The sequence below is a fragment of the Falco rusticolus genome, chromosome 14 (assembly GCF_015220075.1).
Source record: "Falco rusticolus isolate bFalRus1 chromosome 14, bFalRus1.pri, whole genome shotgun sequence".
NCBI classification, from domain to species: Eukaryota; Metazoa; Chordata; class Aves; order Falconiformes; family Falconidae; genus Falco; species Falco rusticolus.
The window spans coordinates 12,729,535-12,747,443 of NC_051200.1; the positions used below are offsets into that span (position 1 = coordinate 12,729,535).

A 17,909-nucleotide genomic window follows, 5' to 3' on the forward strand; every position below is an offset into this window, starting at 1 on the left:
GACAGCACACCCTCACTGAGTGCTCCCATGAAGGTTTTAGGGCTCCAGTGTAGACACCCTCTAAACAAGCCCACCCAGCTTCTCCAGTCCCCACCTCCAGCCCCAGCAGCTACCCCTGGCTCCACTCTGATGTCTACCAGGCTTCTCCAGTCCCTTCCCCTTAGGCTATAAAGCCCACTTTCAGAGCTGCCCATGCTCCTACCTGTTTTCATCCTCTAAGTGGGCCAGGATTCGCTCCAGCTCTCCCTTGTCATCCATGTTGAGGCTTCCTGGAACCTGCTGGCTGCCCCCAGGCTCTCTGTCGGTGATGGGGCTGGAATGGCGCAGCAGGTACTGGTCCTCATCCCTGTGGCAGCAGGTGGAGAAACACCTTAGTAAGGAACATCAGTCTCACGGGAGTTGCATGCCCTTGGGGAAGGACAGTTTGGAGGAAGGTGATTTCATATGGGAACTTTTTTTGGCTGCTCCAGCTCTAGAGCTCAGAGCTCAGACTCAAAGAAGCTGGGAAGGAAAACATTTCTGTGCCCTGCCTAGGCAGCGATGGAGCCACAGAAGCCCTGACTCCGCAGGAAGCAAGGAGAAGGGAAAGGGGGCAGAACTCACAGGCTATCGTCAGGGGACAGGCTGTCACTGAAGAAGGAACAATTCTGGCTTTCCATCTCTGCAAGCCTGGAGGAAAGAGAAACAGGTTTGAGATATGGTCAGAGACAGCCTGAATGTCTCTCCGTGCACCCTACTTACAGCAGCCCCCACAAGACCCCTCTCTGACAGGGCTCCCAGCTGGCCTGCACCAGTCTGCCCCTCTTTACAGGCTCTAGAGAGTTTTGCCTTTTTATAAAACAAAGACACTGCTGCTCTGGGGTGACAGTCTCTGGAATAAAAGAGCTGCTGCCATGCAGCTGGCTCAGCCTCCCCTCGCATAAGCAAAGCAAAGGGGTGAAAGGATACCAGCTCCAGGCTAGGGTCTGAGCTACAGGCTCCCCGTGCTCCTCAGGTCCCTGCTCTGCCTGGACCCGTGGCGAGGGGAGAGGCATTACAAACCACAGTGCAGCAGCAATGGCAAGCGTGCAAACGGCACTGGTGAGCACACAAGCAGAGCAAGACACTGAGGGATCTGCCTGGTGACAATCCAACCAGCAGCTCAAACTGGGAAGAGCAGGAAGGTACATGAAGGCCGCTTCATCACTAGGAAGCTGTCCTGGTCTCAGCTGGGATAGAGTTAATATTCTTCTTATAGCTGGTGCAATGCTGCGGTTTGGATTTGGTGTGAGAACCATGTTGGTAGCACACTGATGGTTTTAGTTGTTGCTACATAAGGTTTAAACTAAGTCAAGGACTTTTCAGTTTCTCAGGCCCTGCCAGCGAGAGGGCTGGAGCGGCACAGAAAACTGGGAGGGGACACAGCCAGGACAGCTGACCTGAACTGGCCACAGGGATATTCCGTACCGCAGAAAGTCATGCTCAGTATATGAACTGGGGGGAGCTGGCTGTGGCCTGTCAGTTGCTGCTCGGGTACTGGCTGGGCATCCGTCAGTGGGAGATGAGCAACTGTATTGTGCATCACTTGTTCTTTCTCCCCTCCCTTTGGGTTTTGTTCTTCTCCCCTTCTCCCTCCTTTTCATGATAATTGTTATTATTAATACTATTGGTTTGGTGGGATTTCTCCTATTTTAACTATTAAATTGTTCTTATCTCAACCTTCAAGTTTTACATTCTTTTCCAATTCTTCTCATCTTGGAGGGGGCAGGGAGTGAGTGAACGGCTGCGTGGTACTTAGTTTCTGGCTGGGGGTTAAACCATGACAGACGTCTGCTGTCAAATGAATGGTGTCTGCTACCAACTTGTGTGGCATCAGCCGTGGCCCAGGCAGGTTTGCCTGGCGCTGCAGCTGCCTCTTCCCAACGGCAGAGCCAGGCAGTATGCTGGGAAGCGTGGAGGGGGGTGCAGGCAGCAGGAGCTCACCGTACATCTGCCCCAAAACCCCTCCACACCCATCGGAGTTATGCTCCATGCCCTGGTGTGACAGTGGTGCCCAGTGGTGATACCTGCTGGCAAAGTGCTCGATCCGGGAGTGGGTATCGGCATGTGGTAACATCGGGGAGGAGGCTGGTCTGGAAGAGATGCACAGTGGTCAGCAAGGCTTGGCTGTCCTCACTCAGAGTTAGGAGCTAGAAAAGGCTGCCCTGGTCTCACCTGGGCTGAGAAGAGCCAGGGACAGGCTGGAAAGGGAGGCTGAAATATCTGCTTCTCCAAGAACTAGGTGCCATATCACCCCCAAAGCAAGTGCCCCATTCAGCCCTCCCACAGGAGCCCTGTCTCACAGCTGAGATGCCGCTTCCATCTGTGGAGCCCACGTATCAGGCAGGGTTGAAAGACACAGCCAACTCACGTCTCTGAGAAGTCAGCCTCCAGTATGGACTGGACGGGCAGGTAACCTCTCTGTGGGTGCTTGCTGAAGTACTGCTTGGACCGAAACTTGTTCTTCAGTGTTGTGGCAAAGTCTCTCATGTTCTCGCTGGATGTGGTCTGCAGAGACACAAACATTACCAAGGTGTTGCTTAATGAAAAGGGGGGATCACAGGGCAGCATCCGCAGGAAAGAGGTCTCTTCAGTCTGGGCACAAGCTCCACAGAGGAGGCAGACACAAGTGAGGAAGCAAGGAGGGCACGGCAGCTCTGTCAGCCTGGCACGGGGCCTGGCACAAGCCAAGCTGGGCACTGGTGCATGCCATGCATCCCGCTCTCCCTGAGCCCCAAACCAGCAGGGACACAGGCAACTCCCAGCATGCGGACGGGAACAAAACCATACAAGGGATCTACTTCTGGGGCTGCACCAGCCTAAACACTGCCAGGCTGCTGGTTTCAACAGGGACCTGCTCTGAGTCAAGGCCCTCCCAGCCCAGCCCAGCCCCATACCGGGGTGTAGTACTCCATAATGGGGTAGTGCAGCTTGTTGCCCTTGCTGGCTCGCCCGGTGAGGAAGCAAGTCTGGCAGATATCCACATTGAACTGCTTCAGACTCCGATACCTGGAGAGGTCGAGAGGCCATAGGGAGGCAGAGTCAGCAAAACCACATCATTTTGGAGCCCAAGAATTGCTCAGCAGGGGACAGAGGTGGTCTGTGTTGCTCTTGCACCCCAGTGAACCCACAGTGTTGATAGCTGAAGCCCCCAGAAAAGCATCCTGCTCCTTCCCCTTTGCTGGCACCGGGTCCGACCTGCCCAAAACACTGCTGCTGCAGAGCTCTAGGTTCCCCCAACAGCACAGAGCAAATTCAGCTCTCTCCTGCAGGTCATCATGCACTTTGCCTGGGGGCCAAGGTCTCATATCACAATGCCTACCTGAAGCCCTTGATGGGGCACTGCCGGCAAACAGAGCACTTGGTCTGGTGCTTCACCTGCTCAGCCATGGTCACCCGGTGCAGCACAGCCAGCCACACCATGGACTGCGGCTCCAGGTTGGCCCACTCAAGGAACTGGGACACCTCGATGGTGGGCTTCCCGTTGCTCTGGGGAGGGGAGAGGAAGCAGCTGCTCAGGGCTGGGATCCAGCTGTGATGGGGTGCAAGCTCCTCACCACCTCTGGGAGCCTCTCCCCAGCACGGCTGCTGCAGAGGGGATAGCACGGGCCACAGCACCCTACTCACAAAGCGGAAGCAGCTGCGGATGCTGGGCTCCACATTGCTGCCCCCAAACGCTGCCACCTCTCCCAGCTGGCGTGGGACCTGGATGGCCTCGTGGAGCAGGACGCCAAGGTGCCGCTGGTCACAGAATCCCCCAGCATTTGCCACTTGGCTGAAGAGATCTGCCAGCAGGACAGACACACAGCCCCATTAGAGACACAGCTGATGCCCCAGCACACCAGGCAGGACGCAGGCACGTGTGGATCAGACTGGGGGCCCCACCACCTGTCTCCAGCAGGGAGCTCAAAAAAGAGGGAAAAACTGAGCTATGGTTAAGTAACCTTTACCAGTATCCTTCCAGCTCCCAATAACCAGGAGTTTAGAGTCTTCTTGAGGCAGAGGTTACATATTATCACTTCTTTAGCAGCCACAGCTGGTCTGTCCGCTATCAATCTGCCCATACCCTTTTTTTAACCCTTGGGGTGCTTCCTGTGCTATCCCCTCCACAGTATCCCACAGCAAAGACTACCATGGTTAAAACACAGTGAGGAATGGGGCTTCCTTTAATTTGCCTGAAACCTACTTCCCAGGCTTGCACCTCCAGGTTTTTTCTTTCTGGGAAGCACTGGATAACTGTTGCCTCTTTGCCTTCTCTGCGCTGTTCCTTACAGTGAGTGCCATGCAAGCAAGATCACCGCAGCACCAGTCAGTCTACCAAAAAGCCCCCTAATTTAGGCAGCGTAGGCCTGGGGAGGGAATGGGGGGGAGGAAGGGAGGGGTGGCAACGTAAGCAGATTAGTCACTGCAAGAAAGCTGTTTCTCTGCTCTTCCTGGGAAGAGAAGGGCTAAGCAAGGAAAGAAAAGCACTCCTGCTTTCCCCAGGTTACTCTACACCAGGCCCTGGGGGAGGGAGACGGGGGACTCACACTGAAACTTCTCCTTGACTTCTGTCCCACACAGACATGCAATACCCGTCTTGAAGGAGAGAGCCCTCATCTTCCCACTGCGGCCACTGCAAGGCAAGATATTGCACAGGTTTGCAAATGTTTTGGAGGCTTTTTTATGCAGGGGATCAGCAAGGCAAGCCCATGCCAGGCAGCCCCCTCGCTAGTGGCCAGGACCTTTTTGCAGCACTGCCAGCTGGAAGAACACCACAGAGGTTTCCTTCCAAGCACAGCAGCCCTACAGCTCAGGAGGACACCTAGGGACCGGTACCTGTCGAAGACATTCAGCAGCCAGTTGAGACTCATGTCCACACAGAGTGGCACGTTCACCAGGATGCCCCGCTGCTCCTCCAGCCTCTCGTAGAGGGTGGTCAGGCAGTGGATGACCTCCACCACGTCCATTGCGCGGTCACTGGGCTGCAGGTCGTGCTCATTGAAGATTTCCAAGGCTGTGGCCAGGGTCACCATGTCCACTGCACAGAAAGCACAGGCGGAGCGATCAGAGGCAAAGAGGAACATGGGAGAGGTAAGAACTAAGAAGAGGGAGATGCAGCCCTGCCTTGCCTTGGAGCTGTCTCAGCCCCACTGCAGCAGGGAAGATGCTGGCAGGGTGGGCAGAGCTCCCAGAATTGCTCTCCCACCTGCAAACCCCTCCAAAAACACCCACATCACCTATAAAGTCAATTTGAGCCACTTCTGTGTGGTGGTCTGTGTGACCTTCCTTCCCTGTTGCTGCGGCCAGCCATGGCCAGGAAAATGCTGCCCGTGAAAGGCTCTGTGTGGAGCCACCGGTGCCCAGAGCCAGCCTCCGCACATGCCATGTCCCTGCGGGGCTGGCACAGGGAGGTGAGGGGGCACAGAGCCACACAGACCCCACGAGCAGTTACCCTGAGGTGGAGCAGTCCTGTCTGCAGCTCTGACCTGCAGCAGGTGCCAAGGCACAAACCTGAAATGGGGTGAGGACGGGGTGGGCTGCCCTGGTTACCCTGCATTCAGATTGCTATGGCTGCAGGTTGTACGTGCTACCATGTTTAGCAGCCAGCAATCTTTCTTTTCCTTAAAGTCTTTCCACTTCTGAGATCATTTATGTTCTCAGTGCTCAGGGGATCATGTGCCATTTCCACACTGTAACTTCACCCTGTGGAAAAGTCCTCCCTTCTCCTGTCAAAGCTGCTGACAGGCGCACTGGGGATCCCCAGTTCACACACTGGTACCACATCACTCCTGCTCGCCCTCATGCCCACACTGCCCATGACTGTGTATGGCTCTGACACGTTCCACACTGCTTCTTTCCTACGTGGCCACTCACTTCTGCAAACCTCTCATCGTGGGGAAGCTGTCTTGGCAGCCTCTTGCCCTTCTCAAGTATGTCTTGAATAAGAAGCACTTATTCATGTTCTTCCACATCATTTCTGGGCTGGAAAGAAGGTGTCAGCACAGCGTATGAGATGCAGGAGACAAGCAACCAAGAATGCACAGGCAGCACAGGGGAGGGCTCTGCTTTGCTCTCTGCCCTCTTCCTCACTATGCTGCTGCATAGACGTCTTTGCAGGGTGGCAGAAGCTAACTGCTGCTTTACCCCAGTTGCACCATGTCCCTGGGTATGGGACAGCCTGGTCACCACAGTGTCATGAAACTACCCCGCAGCCAGGGTTCAACTCCCCCAAACACCAAACCTCCTCTCAGCCTCTCGTTGCCTCTTCCAGGTTTTCACAAGACATCAGGGAGCACAGGTCCACCTGGGACCCCACTGCTGCCTGGTGTATCTCCTCCCAGTTGGGAACAATTAATTCAGGAGGGAGTTTTCCCTCATCCTGCCGCTGTTTAATTTTGACAGAGCCTTAGGCAAGAGGCCTTGCCAAAAACCCTCCAGCAGCCAAGGATGCCCTGTCTATTAGCTTCCCACCTGCCTGCTCACTGATTCCCTCAGAAACTCTTCAGCAGTTTCCGAGGAGCAGCCACCTCTCTGAGCGCCACACATCATGTTGAACTCCTATTGCATTATGTTCACCTGGATATTAGTCCTCGTTTTAACCGGAGTTCTACCTACAGTGCAAAAGTCGGGTTATTGGTTCCCTTCCTCCTCTAAGCAGTGGAGCGCACTCTGCCCCTGCCAGCGAGGCTGGTTTTGGCTCTGGTACATCCACGGCTTCTCAGGGCTCTGTTGGGCCTCCTGGGCGAGACCCTGACCGGTTGCACAGCTCCGTAACTCTGAACTGGACCTCTTTCTTCTCAAATCCCTTTGCCTAACACCTGCTCTTGAGGCGTTCCCAGCCTAAGCCTGCAAAAAAAGGTGCTGACACAGACAGCTCGCTGATGGATTTGCTCGGCTTTCCAGCCACAGGCTCATCTTCCTAGTCCTTCTCGCCTCAGCCGCCTGGCCCCTGGTGGGATCCTGCCTTTGATGTGCTGATAAAAGCTTGTGTTAGTTTAATGCCATTACTGAGGGAGACCCAGCAGGAGGGAAATACTTCCCACACTCACATCGCAGGGCTTTTTGCACCCGTCGTAGTTTCATAGCCGTCCGATAAGCTGAGAACTTGATGTTGTTCAAATCCGCTGCAATAACATAGGAAAAGAAGAATTAAACCACAGCTTGACAACCTTATCTCCCGAGCAGGCAGCAGCAGCTGCAGTTCCCAGACACCAGCCCCACCAGCAGAAGCAGAGTGCGTACTGGAGGAGGAGGGGCAGAACCTGGCAGGGGGTCGCACCCCATTGCTTTGGGGGACCCTGTGCCACAGAGAGGAGCAGGTGCGCTGGGGGATCTCATACAGGACCCCACTGCAAAAAGGCAGATGCTACTGGGATAGTTTCGTGGCAGCCTCCTTACCCAGTGTCTGGTACAACTCCGTCATCTTTGGGTGGTCCCAGCATGTCGTCTGGGCCTGGTGGCTGGAAGGAAAGTAGAAGGAGATCAAAAGTCAAGCTTGGAATTAAGCAGCTGCCATGAGAGAGTAAAGAATGAACCCATCTGGCCCTGGAAGCCAGTCCCCCAGTGCTGCAGATGCTGGGGCTGCTGTATGCTAGTGAGCACGCTCCCAGCCACAGCAGCATGGGGGATGCCCACAGGAGGATGCCCCCATGTGCTGCCAACCTCCCCTCCTTCAAGCCAGAGTCCACCCTCATCTGGGGCGTCTTATCAGGCAGGAAAAGCCTGGCTCTGCCAAGTAGGGGATGACATGCTTCACTGGAGGTCAGTGCTCAGACCAGTCTGCCCAGTGTTCCCTGCTCCTAATTGGTCCCCAGTTTGTTCCCACCGGTCCAGAGAAGACCACAGGCTGCAGCTGGGAGCACACTCACTTGATGTAATATGGCACTTTGTTGGGGGAAATGGCTCGCTCCCAGGGGACCTGGACGGAGGCTGCAAGGAGAGACACACAGATGTCAGTTCAACACCCAACACTCCTTTAGGCTGCTGCTGTTTCTGATGAGAGCCCAGCGGAACTGTGCTCGCATACGGGTGCCTCTGACGAGGCTGTGCCTTCCAAATCACCCACTGGGGCTGCCGGAGTGGGCAAGCAAGTATCACCTATAAGTGGCACAACTTCTGGTCTTGTCAGAGGCGTCTTGCCTCTCTTGAGGCAGGGTATCTAAATCTGGCTGAGCTCAGAACTCGAGAAGAGACACTTCCTGACATTTTTGATGATGCTCAAGGCAATGCTGTGGTCACCAGTGAGCAGGGCTGGGATTCGGGCACACACACAACACTGCGTGTTATGACCAGGCTTGGGCACCCACAGTATCTACTGTTCCCGTTACTCATGCTCTGTGTCAGCTGCAGTATCTCAGGAAGATGAGGATGCATCCCATACCAGTTGCCTGCCACCCTATGTTTGTTATCTAGAGGATGAAAGCCCTTTTTATGACCCACAGCTATTTTCCCTTGTCACAGGCAGCTTATCAATTCCAGCAACTGGAAAAGTCGCTCTTCCTTTCAGAGGACATGGTCTGCAGAGAAACACAGGCCAACAAACCCCACTGACATCTGAGGACCCTGCAGAGCTCAGCTTTTCTGAGGATGTACCCCAGACTCTGGAGCACAACCTGCTGCCTATCCTTCGCAGGTCTGAGAGCCAGCAGCCGGCAGCAGCTCATCTCTGTAGGAACGGCACTGCTCTGTCCGGCCACATGAATGAAAATCTCCTTAAGGTACACATTTTTGGCCTCTGAGTGACTAACATGGGATGTGGAGGACTACCTTTTCCTGCCATCTATCTTCCTTCTGTTGTCTTGCCCACCCTGTCTCTGAGGCTGGCACGGTCCCAGTATCACCTGGGAGCTGCTGCTGCAAGTGTCACAGCTCTGTGCTCTGAAGGGAAACCACACTGATGTCCCACCCTTGGTCCCACAGGGTGAGGTAGCACACTAACTTTGGGAGATGCCCACTGCTCTGGTTCCTGTGAACCAGGCACTGGCCTGGGCCCTTTTCTAGCTGCGTGTGTGGCTCTGGGCTCAGCAACAGGACTCTGCGCCCCCTTCCCCGGTGCCACAGCCCCTGCTATGCCATGCTGCAGAGGCAGCCGCATGGCAGGAAGCCAGGAGGACCCACTCACGTACAGGAGAGGAAGTGCTGGGAGCCTGGTCCAAAGTCCCGGTGGGCATCTTGGAGCTGCTTCAGGCGTTCATTTATGGAGGCCTGGGGAACGGGACAGAAGAATTCCGTGGCAGCCCATCAGGCATTTCAGAATGAAGCCCCATGCAGGAAGGCTTGTGGATGGACACAGATATGCCCCAGCATGCAGGTCCTCTTCCTTCCTCCCCTGCCTTAATATTTGCATTTCCCAGTCCACTTAGTCCTCTACACCTCCTCCCACAGGCTGAGGCAGCACAGGCCACATCACCAGCTCATCTGTATCCATATCTTCACAGACATCAACAAAGCCACAGCTGGTACTGGCCTCCTCACCAGATCCCAATTTTCCTCAGACAGCATCTTTTGTTCCTCCCATAGCTTTTTCCTGCTCAAGACCTCTACAGATTTACCAGCCACTTTCCTCACACTGAACTAATGCTCTTCTCCAGGAACACCAGCTGTACCATTCCTGCTATGCCAAGCCTTACTGTATCATCCTTGAAACTCAGCAGTAACAGCCTTTCCCCAGCATCCCCCAGCCTGTGGTTTATTTGCAGTGCTTGGTCCTGACTCCTTCCCACCTGCAGCTGCTTCCAGCGCGTGTTGATCTGCTCCAGGGTACGGGAGTTCTCCATGGATAGGTGAACATCTGAGATGGCAAGCTGGTGTGCAAGATCATTGACCACTTTCACCCCATCCTTCATGGGGGAGAGCTCCTCTTTGAATAGCTGGAGTCCCGTGCCCAGGGGAACAGGCACAGTGTAGGGGAAGAAGGAAAAGAAGCAGGTGAGTGGTCAGGACCTGGATCTGATTCCTCCTCTACAAGCTAGGGTGGGCCAGGGGCTGGCAAGATGCTGCTGACTAACCCTCCCACAGGATACCTTAGTGGGGGGAAAAAAAACCCCGAAACAAAAAAACTCAAACCAGCCAAGCTGGAGATTACTCAAATCTCCTGAGAAGCGAGATGTTGACAATGGCTCATCTATGCTGAGCTGCAAGGGACTCAGCACAGCCAATTCATTGCTCAGGACACTGTGGGCCAAATCCACACTTACAAAGCTAGGGGACTGTCTGAGGAAGGACCTAGCCCCTGAGACCCCAAGTAATGAGGCTGCATTGGACAGAGTAGTCAGAAGGAGCAGCACTGCCCTCCTGGGAGACAACATCTCATCATCTCTGGGGCCAAGGCTGGAGCATTCTCAGAACCAGAAGTACCTTGGTCGACTGGATGTGCTCTGGCAAGGAGTCAATGAAGAGGTCCCCAATGGGTTCCCAGGTTTCACGCACACTTTCAGCCTCATCCAGTGTTGTGCTGAGCTCCTCCATAGCCCCTTTAATCTCTAGCAGCTGCTCCAGGGTCCGTTCGATGTGACGGTGCTGGTCCACGCACCGAGCTGTGAGCTTCTCCCACAGCTCGCTGGCCACATTCGCCTGCTTCCAGACAAAGCGGCTGATGTTTTGGATCCGGTGCCGGGGAGAGACATCTGTGAAGGCAAAGCAGAAGGGGAATGCAGAGCAAAAATAAGAGCCCAGCCCAGAGGAGAGTGTGCAAGAACTGGAGGGAGGGTAGGGGAAGAAGAGACATTGAAAAAGATCTAGGAAAAACTGGAAAGAGGGAGGGAAACCAAGTGAGAATAGTATCTATCTCTGCACCAGCTCCTCTAGGTATCCAGCCTGCTCACAGACCTTTCTGCTCTCTGTCTGTCCTCACAGGCAGAAGCCCTGCTACCCTTTAAAATCCCACCCCAGAGCACATCTGATGCTGTCTCATAAGATGCCCCATCATGGGCTGTGCCAGCAGCCTCTGCCTTCACCAGGACAGAAGCACAGCTCTATACCAGCCCAACCTTTGGCCAAAGGGCTGAAAACAGCCTGGTGCATGATGGCATGAGGCAGAGCATTGATGTGACCCTCTGTGCCACACCAGCCACCTCTACTCCATCTGCTCCAGTCCAGCCCAGGAGAAGCTGTGCTGTGCTATGGGAGAACGAGGAAGGGGGAGCTCCACAGACCTTTGCTTTCTGAAGTTGGTTCTTCTAATTCCTCAAATGGATGCTGGGAAAGGAAAGCCTGTGCTGACTCCAGGACAGAGTAAATGTACGGTCCCCGAGACTTCACTTCTTCCATGAAAGCCTGGAGAGCAGAGCGCAGAGATGAGATGGCAGGCTGAGCTGGAAAACCATACCCCTGCTGCTCCCTCCCCCAGGGCTGCATGATTTATTTGCTCCAGGGCCCAAACCTCACTGGAGATATGGAGAAAAAATAACAGAAATATTTTTGCAGTTCAGGGAAAGAATGACCACCTGCAAGAAGGTGGTTCCTGCAGAGGTTTGGACTGCAGTTTTGCTGGAGGGGGGAGATGGAGCAGTGAGCCCAGAAGGGTGTGTTGAGCCAGGGCTGCACAGGAGGAACTGCTTTATCGATGATGCTTTCACAGGCGCTGCTTGGAGACACTCCTCACTCATGCAGCAAGAGCATGGTCCTGCAAGCAGTCCTTCCAGCAGCTGTTCAGCAGCAAGTCCAGCTGCTGGAGGAGCAAGGAGGGAACAGCAAGATGCCCCAGAGTAGCACATCTGCCAGGGCAGACTTTGGAGGCAGACTGGTTTAGGACATCCTCTCCTCCCCTCCAGCTGCAGCCCCCCACTGGTGCTGTTTGCTGGATCGGCTATTTGTGCATCAGGAAAGTGGCTAGCTCCAGCGACAGTGAGGAGTAGCAACAGTGAGCAACAGTTTAGTTTTGTTTCAAGGTAAAAACAGCTAAAGCCCAACAGCTACTGGCAGCAAGAACAAAATGCTCTGATCAGGGAAGCAGGAAAGCCTGATCTGCCTGGGTTTACCCCAGTTTCAGATATGATGATGGTGTGCTACTGCAGGAATCACTCTTGTCCTGATTACCGGGTCACCCTTAGACGAACCAACCTCCTGAGGCCTCAGGGTCCCAAAAGCAGAGGCCAGCGAGAGGCAGTTCCCTCTCTTGCAGAAGTAGGACATAAGAAAGAAACTAGGAGAGAAGCGATGGGGCCCACCAGCAGCTGCAGCACCTGCAGATGACTTGGGGCTGTAATGCAGATTTATTGTCTAACACCAGATGGGCTCTGTCTGTCTCATGCCGTGGGTATTTGCTACGGGGCTGGGGCTCTGCCTTCCCACAGGAGGCAGAGATGGAGATGGGCAAGGACCGGTGCACTCACAGGCTGTGGTCCTAGGCAGGGCTGCCCACTTGCAGCTCATCCTAGCAGTGAGTGGCAGCAGGGGAGGCATGAGGGAACGTACCGCGTGCATCTCCTTTTCCTGCTGCACCAGGAGGATGTCACCCCGTAGGGGCAGCTGTGCTGACAGCTCCTCATCCTTCTGCCCGAGCCAGTCTATGATCTCCTGGAGAGGCACCTGCAGCTTCCCACTGTGGTCGGAAAAGGCCTCCAGTCGAGCCCTGGCAGGAGAGCGAGGACAGCAGCAGGGTGGTCAGACAGGCAGGAGAGGAGCAGGTTCCGTTGGGAGGGGAGGCGTAGCACCGTGGTGGGGGTGGTAACCCCTGGGCACCCCCAGGACCCCACCAGTGCCTGGCAGCATGACTCAGCACAGGCTGTGCGTGACCCTCAGATGGCACAGACACTGCACCATCAGGTTGGGTGCAGCACAGAGGCACCGGGGAGGGGACATCACCCCAGAGCAGAGGACAGTCACTCCGCATTCACCGGTGTGTCAGGGCTGTGCTCTGGCCAGCACAGGGGGCTTGGCTCCACATTTACATGACTGGGCACCCTCCAGGAGCCTTGCATTAAGGCAAGAGACGATTAACATGCCCCAGTTAAGTTCTCCATCATGCTGGCTGTGGAGCTGCAACCTCTGATGGTTTGGAAGTCATGTTCCGCCCACACCACGGAGGGGGCTCCTGATAAAGGGACAAGCACAGAGGAGGTGGCAGCAAGGCTGCGGGGCAAAAAGAGACAAACCACAGAGACAGCAGTGGCAGAGGATGGAGAAAGCAGCAGAAAGCAATAAGGAGTGAAGGGAGGGAGAAGAGGATGAGATGGGTGGAAACAGAGGCGGTGATTTTCAGCATGAGGAGAAAGACTCAGAGGTCTGTGTACAAGAGGGGAAACCAAGCCAAGGTCACCATGAATTCGTGTGGCTCATGAAATGAGCAAGTGGAAAAACCTCCTGACAAGCACATGCAGCAGGCAAGGCTGGAAGGCCAGGCCAGCCCTGGAGCTTTCTCCAGACAGGGATTCTTACCGAAGGCTGTGGGATTTCTTTTTGATTTCATTCCAGCAAAGATTCATCTCCAGAGGGGCCTGAGGCCCGGCAGCACCACTCAGAGCCCGGGGGGTTACACACGAAGGTCCTGCACCATCCTGCAAGGCTTCAACCTGGGCAGAAACAGAGCCACACTGCATCCAGAGATCACTGCCCGGTGCTTGCGATCCTCAGATGGCACAGACGCTGCACCATCAGGTTGGGTGAAGCACTTTCTGGGGGACACCTACGTGCCTCTGTCCTGACCCTGCCTGGCTTTTCAACCTGCAAGGGGAATGCCCTGCTGCCGGAGGGGTCTGTTAGCAGCTCCAGGGAAGCTCGGGGCCACGCCTGGAGGAAGGATGCAGTGCCGACTCCAGTAGCGCTAAGAGCAAAGGTCGAAGGGAGGGCTTACTGCACGTCTCCTGTTCTGCAGGATCCCTGTTATCCAGTTATGAATTTACCCCCCAGTTATCCAGCAATGAACTTATCTCACTGCTAAGTGTTAAATCAGAGCTGGCCTGTGTGTTACAGCCCCTGCAGGGCTAACAGTGATTTCTTTCCACACCATACAGGGCTGCTGTGATTCAGGAAGAGACAAGCACCATGGGTCCTTTACACCATCCCCAGTACTGAGACCTGCCACCTGCTCCCCTACAGAAGCACAAGGATATTCCCTGACTGCACAGCAAATCTGAGATGCTGCTTCTCATCCACAGATGCTGCTTCTCCTCCACACCTCTCCAGAATGAGCAGTGGTGGGAAGGATGTTCTTGAGCGGCCGGGGAGCAGATGGCAGCAAATCCTAACCCAGCCGCATGAAGGAAGCACAATTTGCACCACACCGTTCAGCCTGGAAAATGAGATGCTGGTCCCTGGACAACAAATCCTCATTGGATGGGGGAAGGAATCCTCTCCTAAGCCTTTAGCACTGCATCATGATGGCAGTGAAGACATCGTTGCACTTTCTGGTGACAGCAACACACACCAGCAGGACTAGGAGCATCTCACATAGGACTCTGAGTGAGACAGAATTTCCTCTCCAAAAAAACATAGCTTGTTGTGCAAAACACAGCGACACACTGCATTTCCACAAGTGAGACGCTGATGTGCTTTGTTGGGGAAATGTCAGCCTTTCAATCTAATGCTACTTTGATGTTAGAGCTAATTTGTGATAATTATCCCCAGATGATTAATCAACCATAATGAACCACATTAGTACTTTCTAAACAGCACATGCAACAGGTACTCCTTTGCGAGAGAAGGGCAGCTGCTTCTGGGGGAAAGCAGCAGCTCTTCCAAGGGGAACATGCAGATATTTGTCACTTATCCTGTCCAAGAGCTCACAGAGTTGTCCAAGGGACAGAGCCAGCCAAGCCAAGGAGAACATCAGGTGGGAAGAAGCCACCAGACAAGCAATTTGGCCAGACAGCTAAAGCAATATCCCCTTCATGCCAGTTCTCAGAGAGAAATCAAATTATCAACAAGACAGGTGTTAAGTTTGCTTCATCTAAAAACATCTAACACCAGGCTGTTCTCTGCCTCCCCAGCCTGCCACTCCAGGAGCATCAAGAAAAGAGAGAAAACCATCACCCACAGAGTTCACAGGAATCTTGGGGCCATGAATAATAAACCACTCAAGGTAAAACTTCTGCTTACACATAGAAAAATCAATACTCTGCATGTGCACATCCTCATGACACAGAAGTAGGTTAGCCCCACAGTACTGCCAGGGAGCACTCAGCCTCCCCTCTATCCCAGGGGATACCAAAGGAGGGGATCAGCTCCACCTGGGTGCAAGTGTAACTGCAGCACAACTCAGCAGACAACACAGTCCTCCCAGCCTTGTTTAAGAAAAGACTAAAAGCCCACAAGCCTGTGCCTCACAGGCCATGCCCAGTAAATAGCCAGTGACAGTGGCCAAGCAGGGGCCAGGTGTTGAACATCTGCTTCCCCTAGAACAAAAGCCTGCAAATGAGCAGAGGGAAAAAGCAGTGCCTTCCCTCTGAGCATCCCCTAGGCATCCCTCCGCCAGAGCCCCAGCAGTGGGAGCCTGGCCCTGCATTCCCCCTCCACCCTTGAACAGCTTTATTTTCAGGTGCAGAACACTCACGCAGGCTCTGACGAGCGCATCTACCTGTGCTTAGCCACAGATCCTCCGCAGGGCCGCTCAGCTTTGCCGGAGGAGCAGGCATCGCCTCCCACCCCTCCGGGTGCCACCAGGCAGCACTCGCAGGGAAGCAGGCAAGTGCTGTGTGCTTAGCAGAGCAGGGCCACCCTGAGAACTGACCCCCCAGGAATGTGGAGGGGGGCGGCAATGCCTCGCACCCAGCCTCAATCCCAGCTTTGTCCAGTGGCATTCCAGCAGCCTCCAACCTGCCTTAACCCTGGTAGTGCCACCGTGACTGCCCGCAAAGCAGGCAGAGATCTGTCCCCTGCCAGGCACCCTGGTGTGGGAAAGACCCTTGTGGGAAGTTGGCTGGGTGCAGAGGGATTGCAGCAGGCACCGGCGAAGAGCCGTCTCTGCAAAGGTGATGGTGAGCTGAGCTGGGGTGACCAGCAGAGACCTTGGCCTCAGATGCAGGGCAGGATGCACATGCAGCACAGACAGGAGTGTCTCCTAGGGAAGAGATTTACCCAGGGAATGGTCCCAGCAAGCTTTGGCTACTGAGAAGGTAAATGGGTCCTTGAGACCTAACCCCCAAGAAGCCAAAGATGCTCTCCTTACCCCCCACATGACCCAGCTCAGTGCTGGGGCCAGCACAGATGTTCCTGCCTGCCTGGACTGGGTGTAAAAGTTTGTTTTTGCCAGAAGGCTCTGGGCTGGCTCCTTGTGCCCCCCACAGTTCTGCCACCCAGCATTGTTTCCATGCTCTCCTCCACCTACAGGGAGGGAATGAAAAGCTCCCTGTATCTCTCCCTCTCTTGCCCTCCTTCCCTGCCTGTATATCAGACTGCTGCTGTCTCTTCCCCTGGGACCAGCACGGCCAGCCGCTTCTCCTCGCCACCTCCCAGGCCAACAGATGCAGGACCAGCTCTCAGACTGGGGGAGGCTTCAGCAAGGTCAGGGCGCAGCTAAGGATGGGCTTTCTGCAGCCTGCTGGGAGCTTTCAGGACAGGCAAGGACAAGAGAGGAAGGCTCTTTCCTAGGTGGTAGCACCTACACCTGTGAGGAGGGCATGGCAGAACCTCTGAACGAAGTGAGCTGTCACTAACACTGCAGCAGCCAGCAGGTACATGGCACCCAACACACTGATGCACACACAGCAGAAAGCCAGGCTCAGGTGGGGACCAGGGGAAAACTGTGGTGGGTATGACCCAACCTGAGGATGTTTGCACCCTCCCTGTGTGTCATCTTGCAGCTTAGTGGTGGTGGGTCCAACAGGTCATCCTTTCTCAGCCCCTCCCCCCTAGCAAACCCCACAACACTCTGCTCCTGTCATAGAGGCTTGGACTGCTCAGGCAGCTCATTTGCCGGTTCATCCTGTTCTATCCCTCTCCCTCCTTACTTCATCTGCTGGGCTGTTCATTAGCTACCCATGCACTGGCCCGGTAGTGGCTACCTAACAGCCACCCCAGGGCCAATAAGCTCCGACTCAGCTATCAAGAGCCTGCCCCAGCTGTAAGCCTCATCCTTGCATGCTGGCAAGGCTCCAGAGACAGCTCTGCCTTCTTCCTGCAGACTCTGGTTCTCTGGGGCAGGATGGGTCCAGACGGATGGCAAGGCACAGCATGGAGGAGCCCCAGGCTGAGCTTTTGCTCTTCATGTTTGAAGCATGATGAAAAGGGGAAGGCAGAGCCAGAGACCCCATTCATCCTGGGAACAACACTGCCAGTGCCCGAGGAAAACTTTGGCACCGTCCATCAGGCTCTTGTCAGGTGAGAGATGCCCTGGGGCCAACAGCTACAGGCAGCAAAGGGTGAGCCCCGCTCTAGCAGAGCAAGGCAGTGCTTCCCCAGCCTTGCTGTCCTGGGTGACCCAGGGCAAGGTGCTAAACCAGCTTGTGACAGCTCAGTGCAGAGCACAGGCAGCTTTGCAGACAGTTGCCAGCACAGCTGTCTGATCTGCTATGCTCTCCCTGCCATTTACCCCGGGACCCCAGAGACCTTTACCTCTGCCTGGCTTTGGTGAGCAGCCTGACCTGCCAACTCAGAGACCCTCGGGGAAGGAGGAGAGACACCAACAGTAAGAACCCACTCTCCGTTCCTCAAGATAACTAGACTAGAAAGAAGTCAGATTCCTCCTTTGCCTTACAGCATTCACCAGGGGCTTATCCCAAGCTCTTCTCTGCAACCAGGAAGGTTAGAAACATACATTTTCAACAAAAGCTGATGTTCTTCCAAGTTCCCAGGAAAAAAAGTAAACCCAACCAAATACACAAGAGCTGTTAACGGTGGCCTCTTGCTCTTTATTTTGAAGGAAGCTTGAAATCCAGCTCTGCAGGTTGTCTCTATTCCTCTACTTTGGGAAACACTTTGCAGCCAAAACGCTCGAGGAAAGCTAACGCTCTCATTAAATGCGAGCCAATGGG

The 17,909-nt window shown here is 54.7% G+C and overlaps 1 protein-coding gene across 4 annotated transcripts in view; it reads right to left on the minus strand.

Moving 5' to 3' along the window:
- The window catches only part of DRP2 (dystrophin related protein 2), a 33,676-nt gene that overhangs the window by 4,144 nt on the left and 11,623 nt on the right, over positions 1–17,909 (minus strand). For 2 of the 4 annotated variants that reach the window (XM_037408465.1, XM_037408466.1), the window contains 18 exons: positions 13,378–13,511; positions 12,415–12,571; positions 11,154–11,274; positions 10,357–10,625; positions 9,723–9,869; positions 9,126–9,204; positions 7,869–7,929; positions 7,399–7,460; positions 7,050–7,124; positions 4,837–5,038; positions 4,548–4,633; positions 3,646–3,803; positions 3,341–3,507; positions 2,916–3,027; positions 2,390–2,526; positions 2,046–2,111; positions 604–669; positions 203–346 (listed from right to left, as the gene is read on the minus strand). In XM_037408465.1, coding sequence (XP_037264362.1) covers positions 203–346; positions 604–669; positions 2,046–2,111; positions 2,390–2,526; positions 2,916–3,027; positions 3,341–3,507; positions 3,646–3,803; positions 4,548–4,633; positions 4,837–5,038; positions 7,050–7,124; positions 7,399–7,460; positions 7,869–7,929; positions 9,126–9,204; positions 9,723–9,869; positions 10,357–10,625; positions 11,154–11,274; positions 12,415–12,571; positions 13,378–13,511 — 2,243 coding nt within the window. Of the gene's footprint in view, positions 1–202; positions 347–603; positions 670–2,045; positions 2,112–2,389; positions 2,527–2,915; positions 3,028–3,340; positions 3,508–3,645; positions 3,804–4,547; positions 4,634–4,836; positions 5,039–7,049; positions 7,125–7,398; positions 7,461–7,868; positions 7,930–9,125; positions 9,205–9,722; positions 9,870–10,356; positions 10,626–11,153; positions 11,275–12,414; positions 12,572–13,377; positions 13,512–15,490; positions 15,645–17,909 lie in introns of those variants that run through there. The other 2 variants (XM_037408468.1, XM_037408467.1) reach the window with 2 other exon arrangements.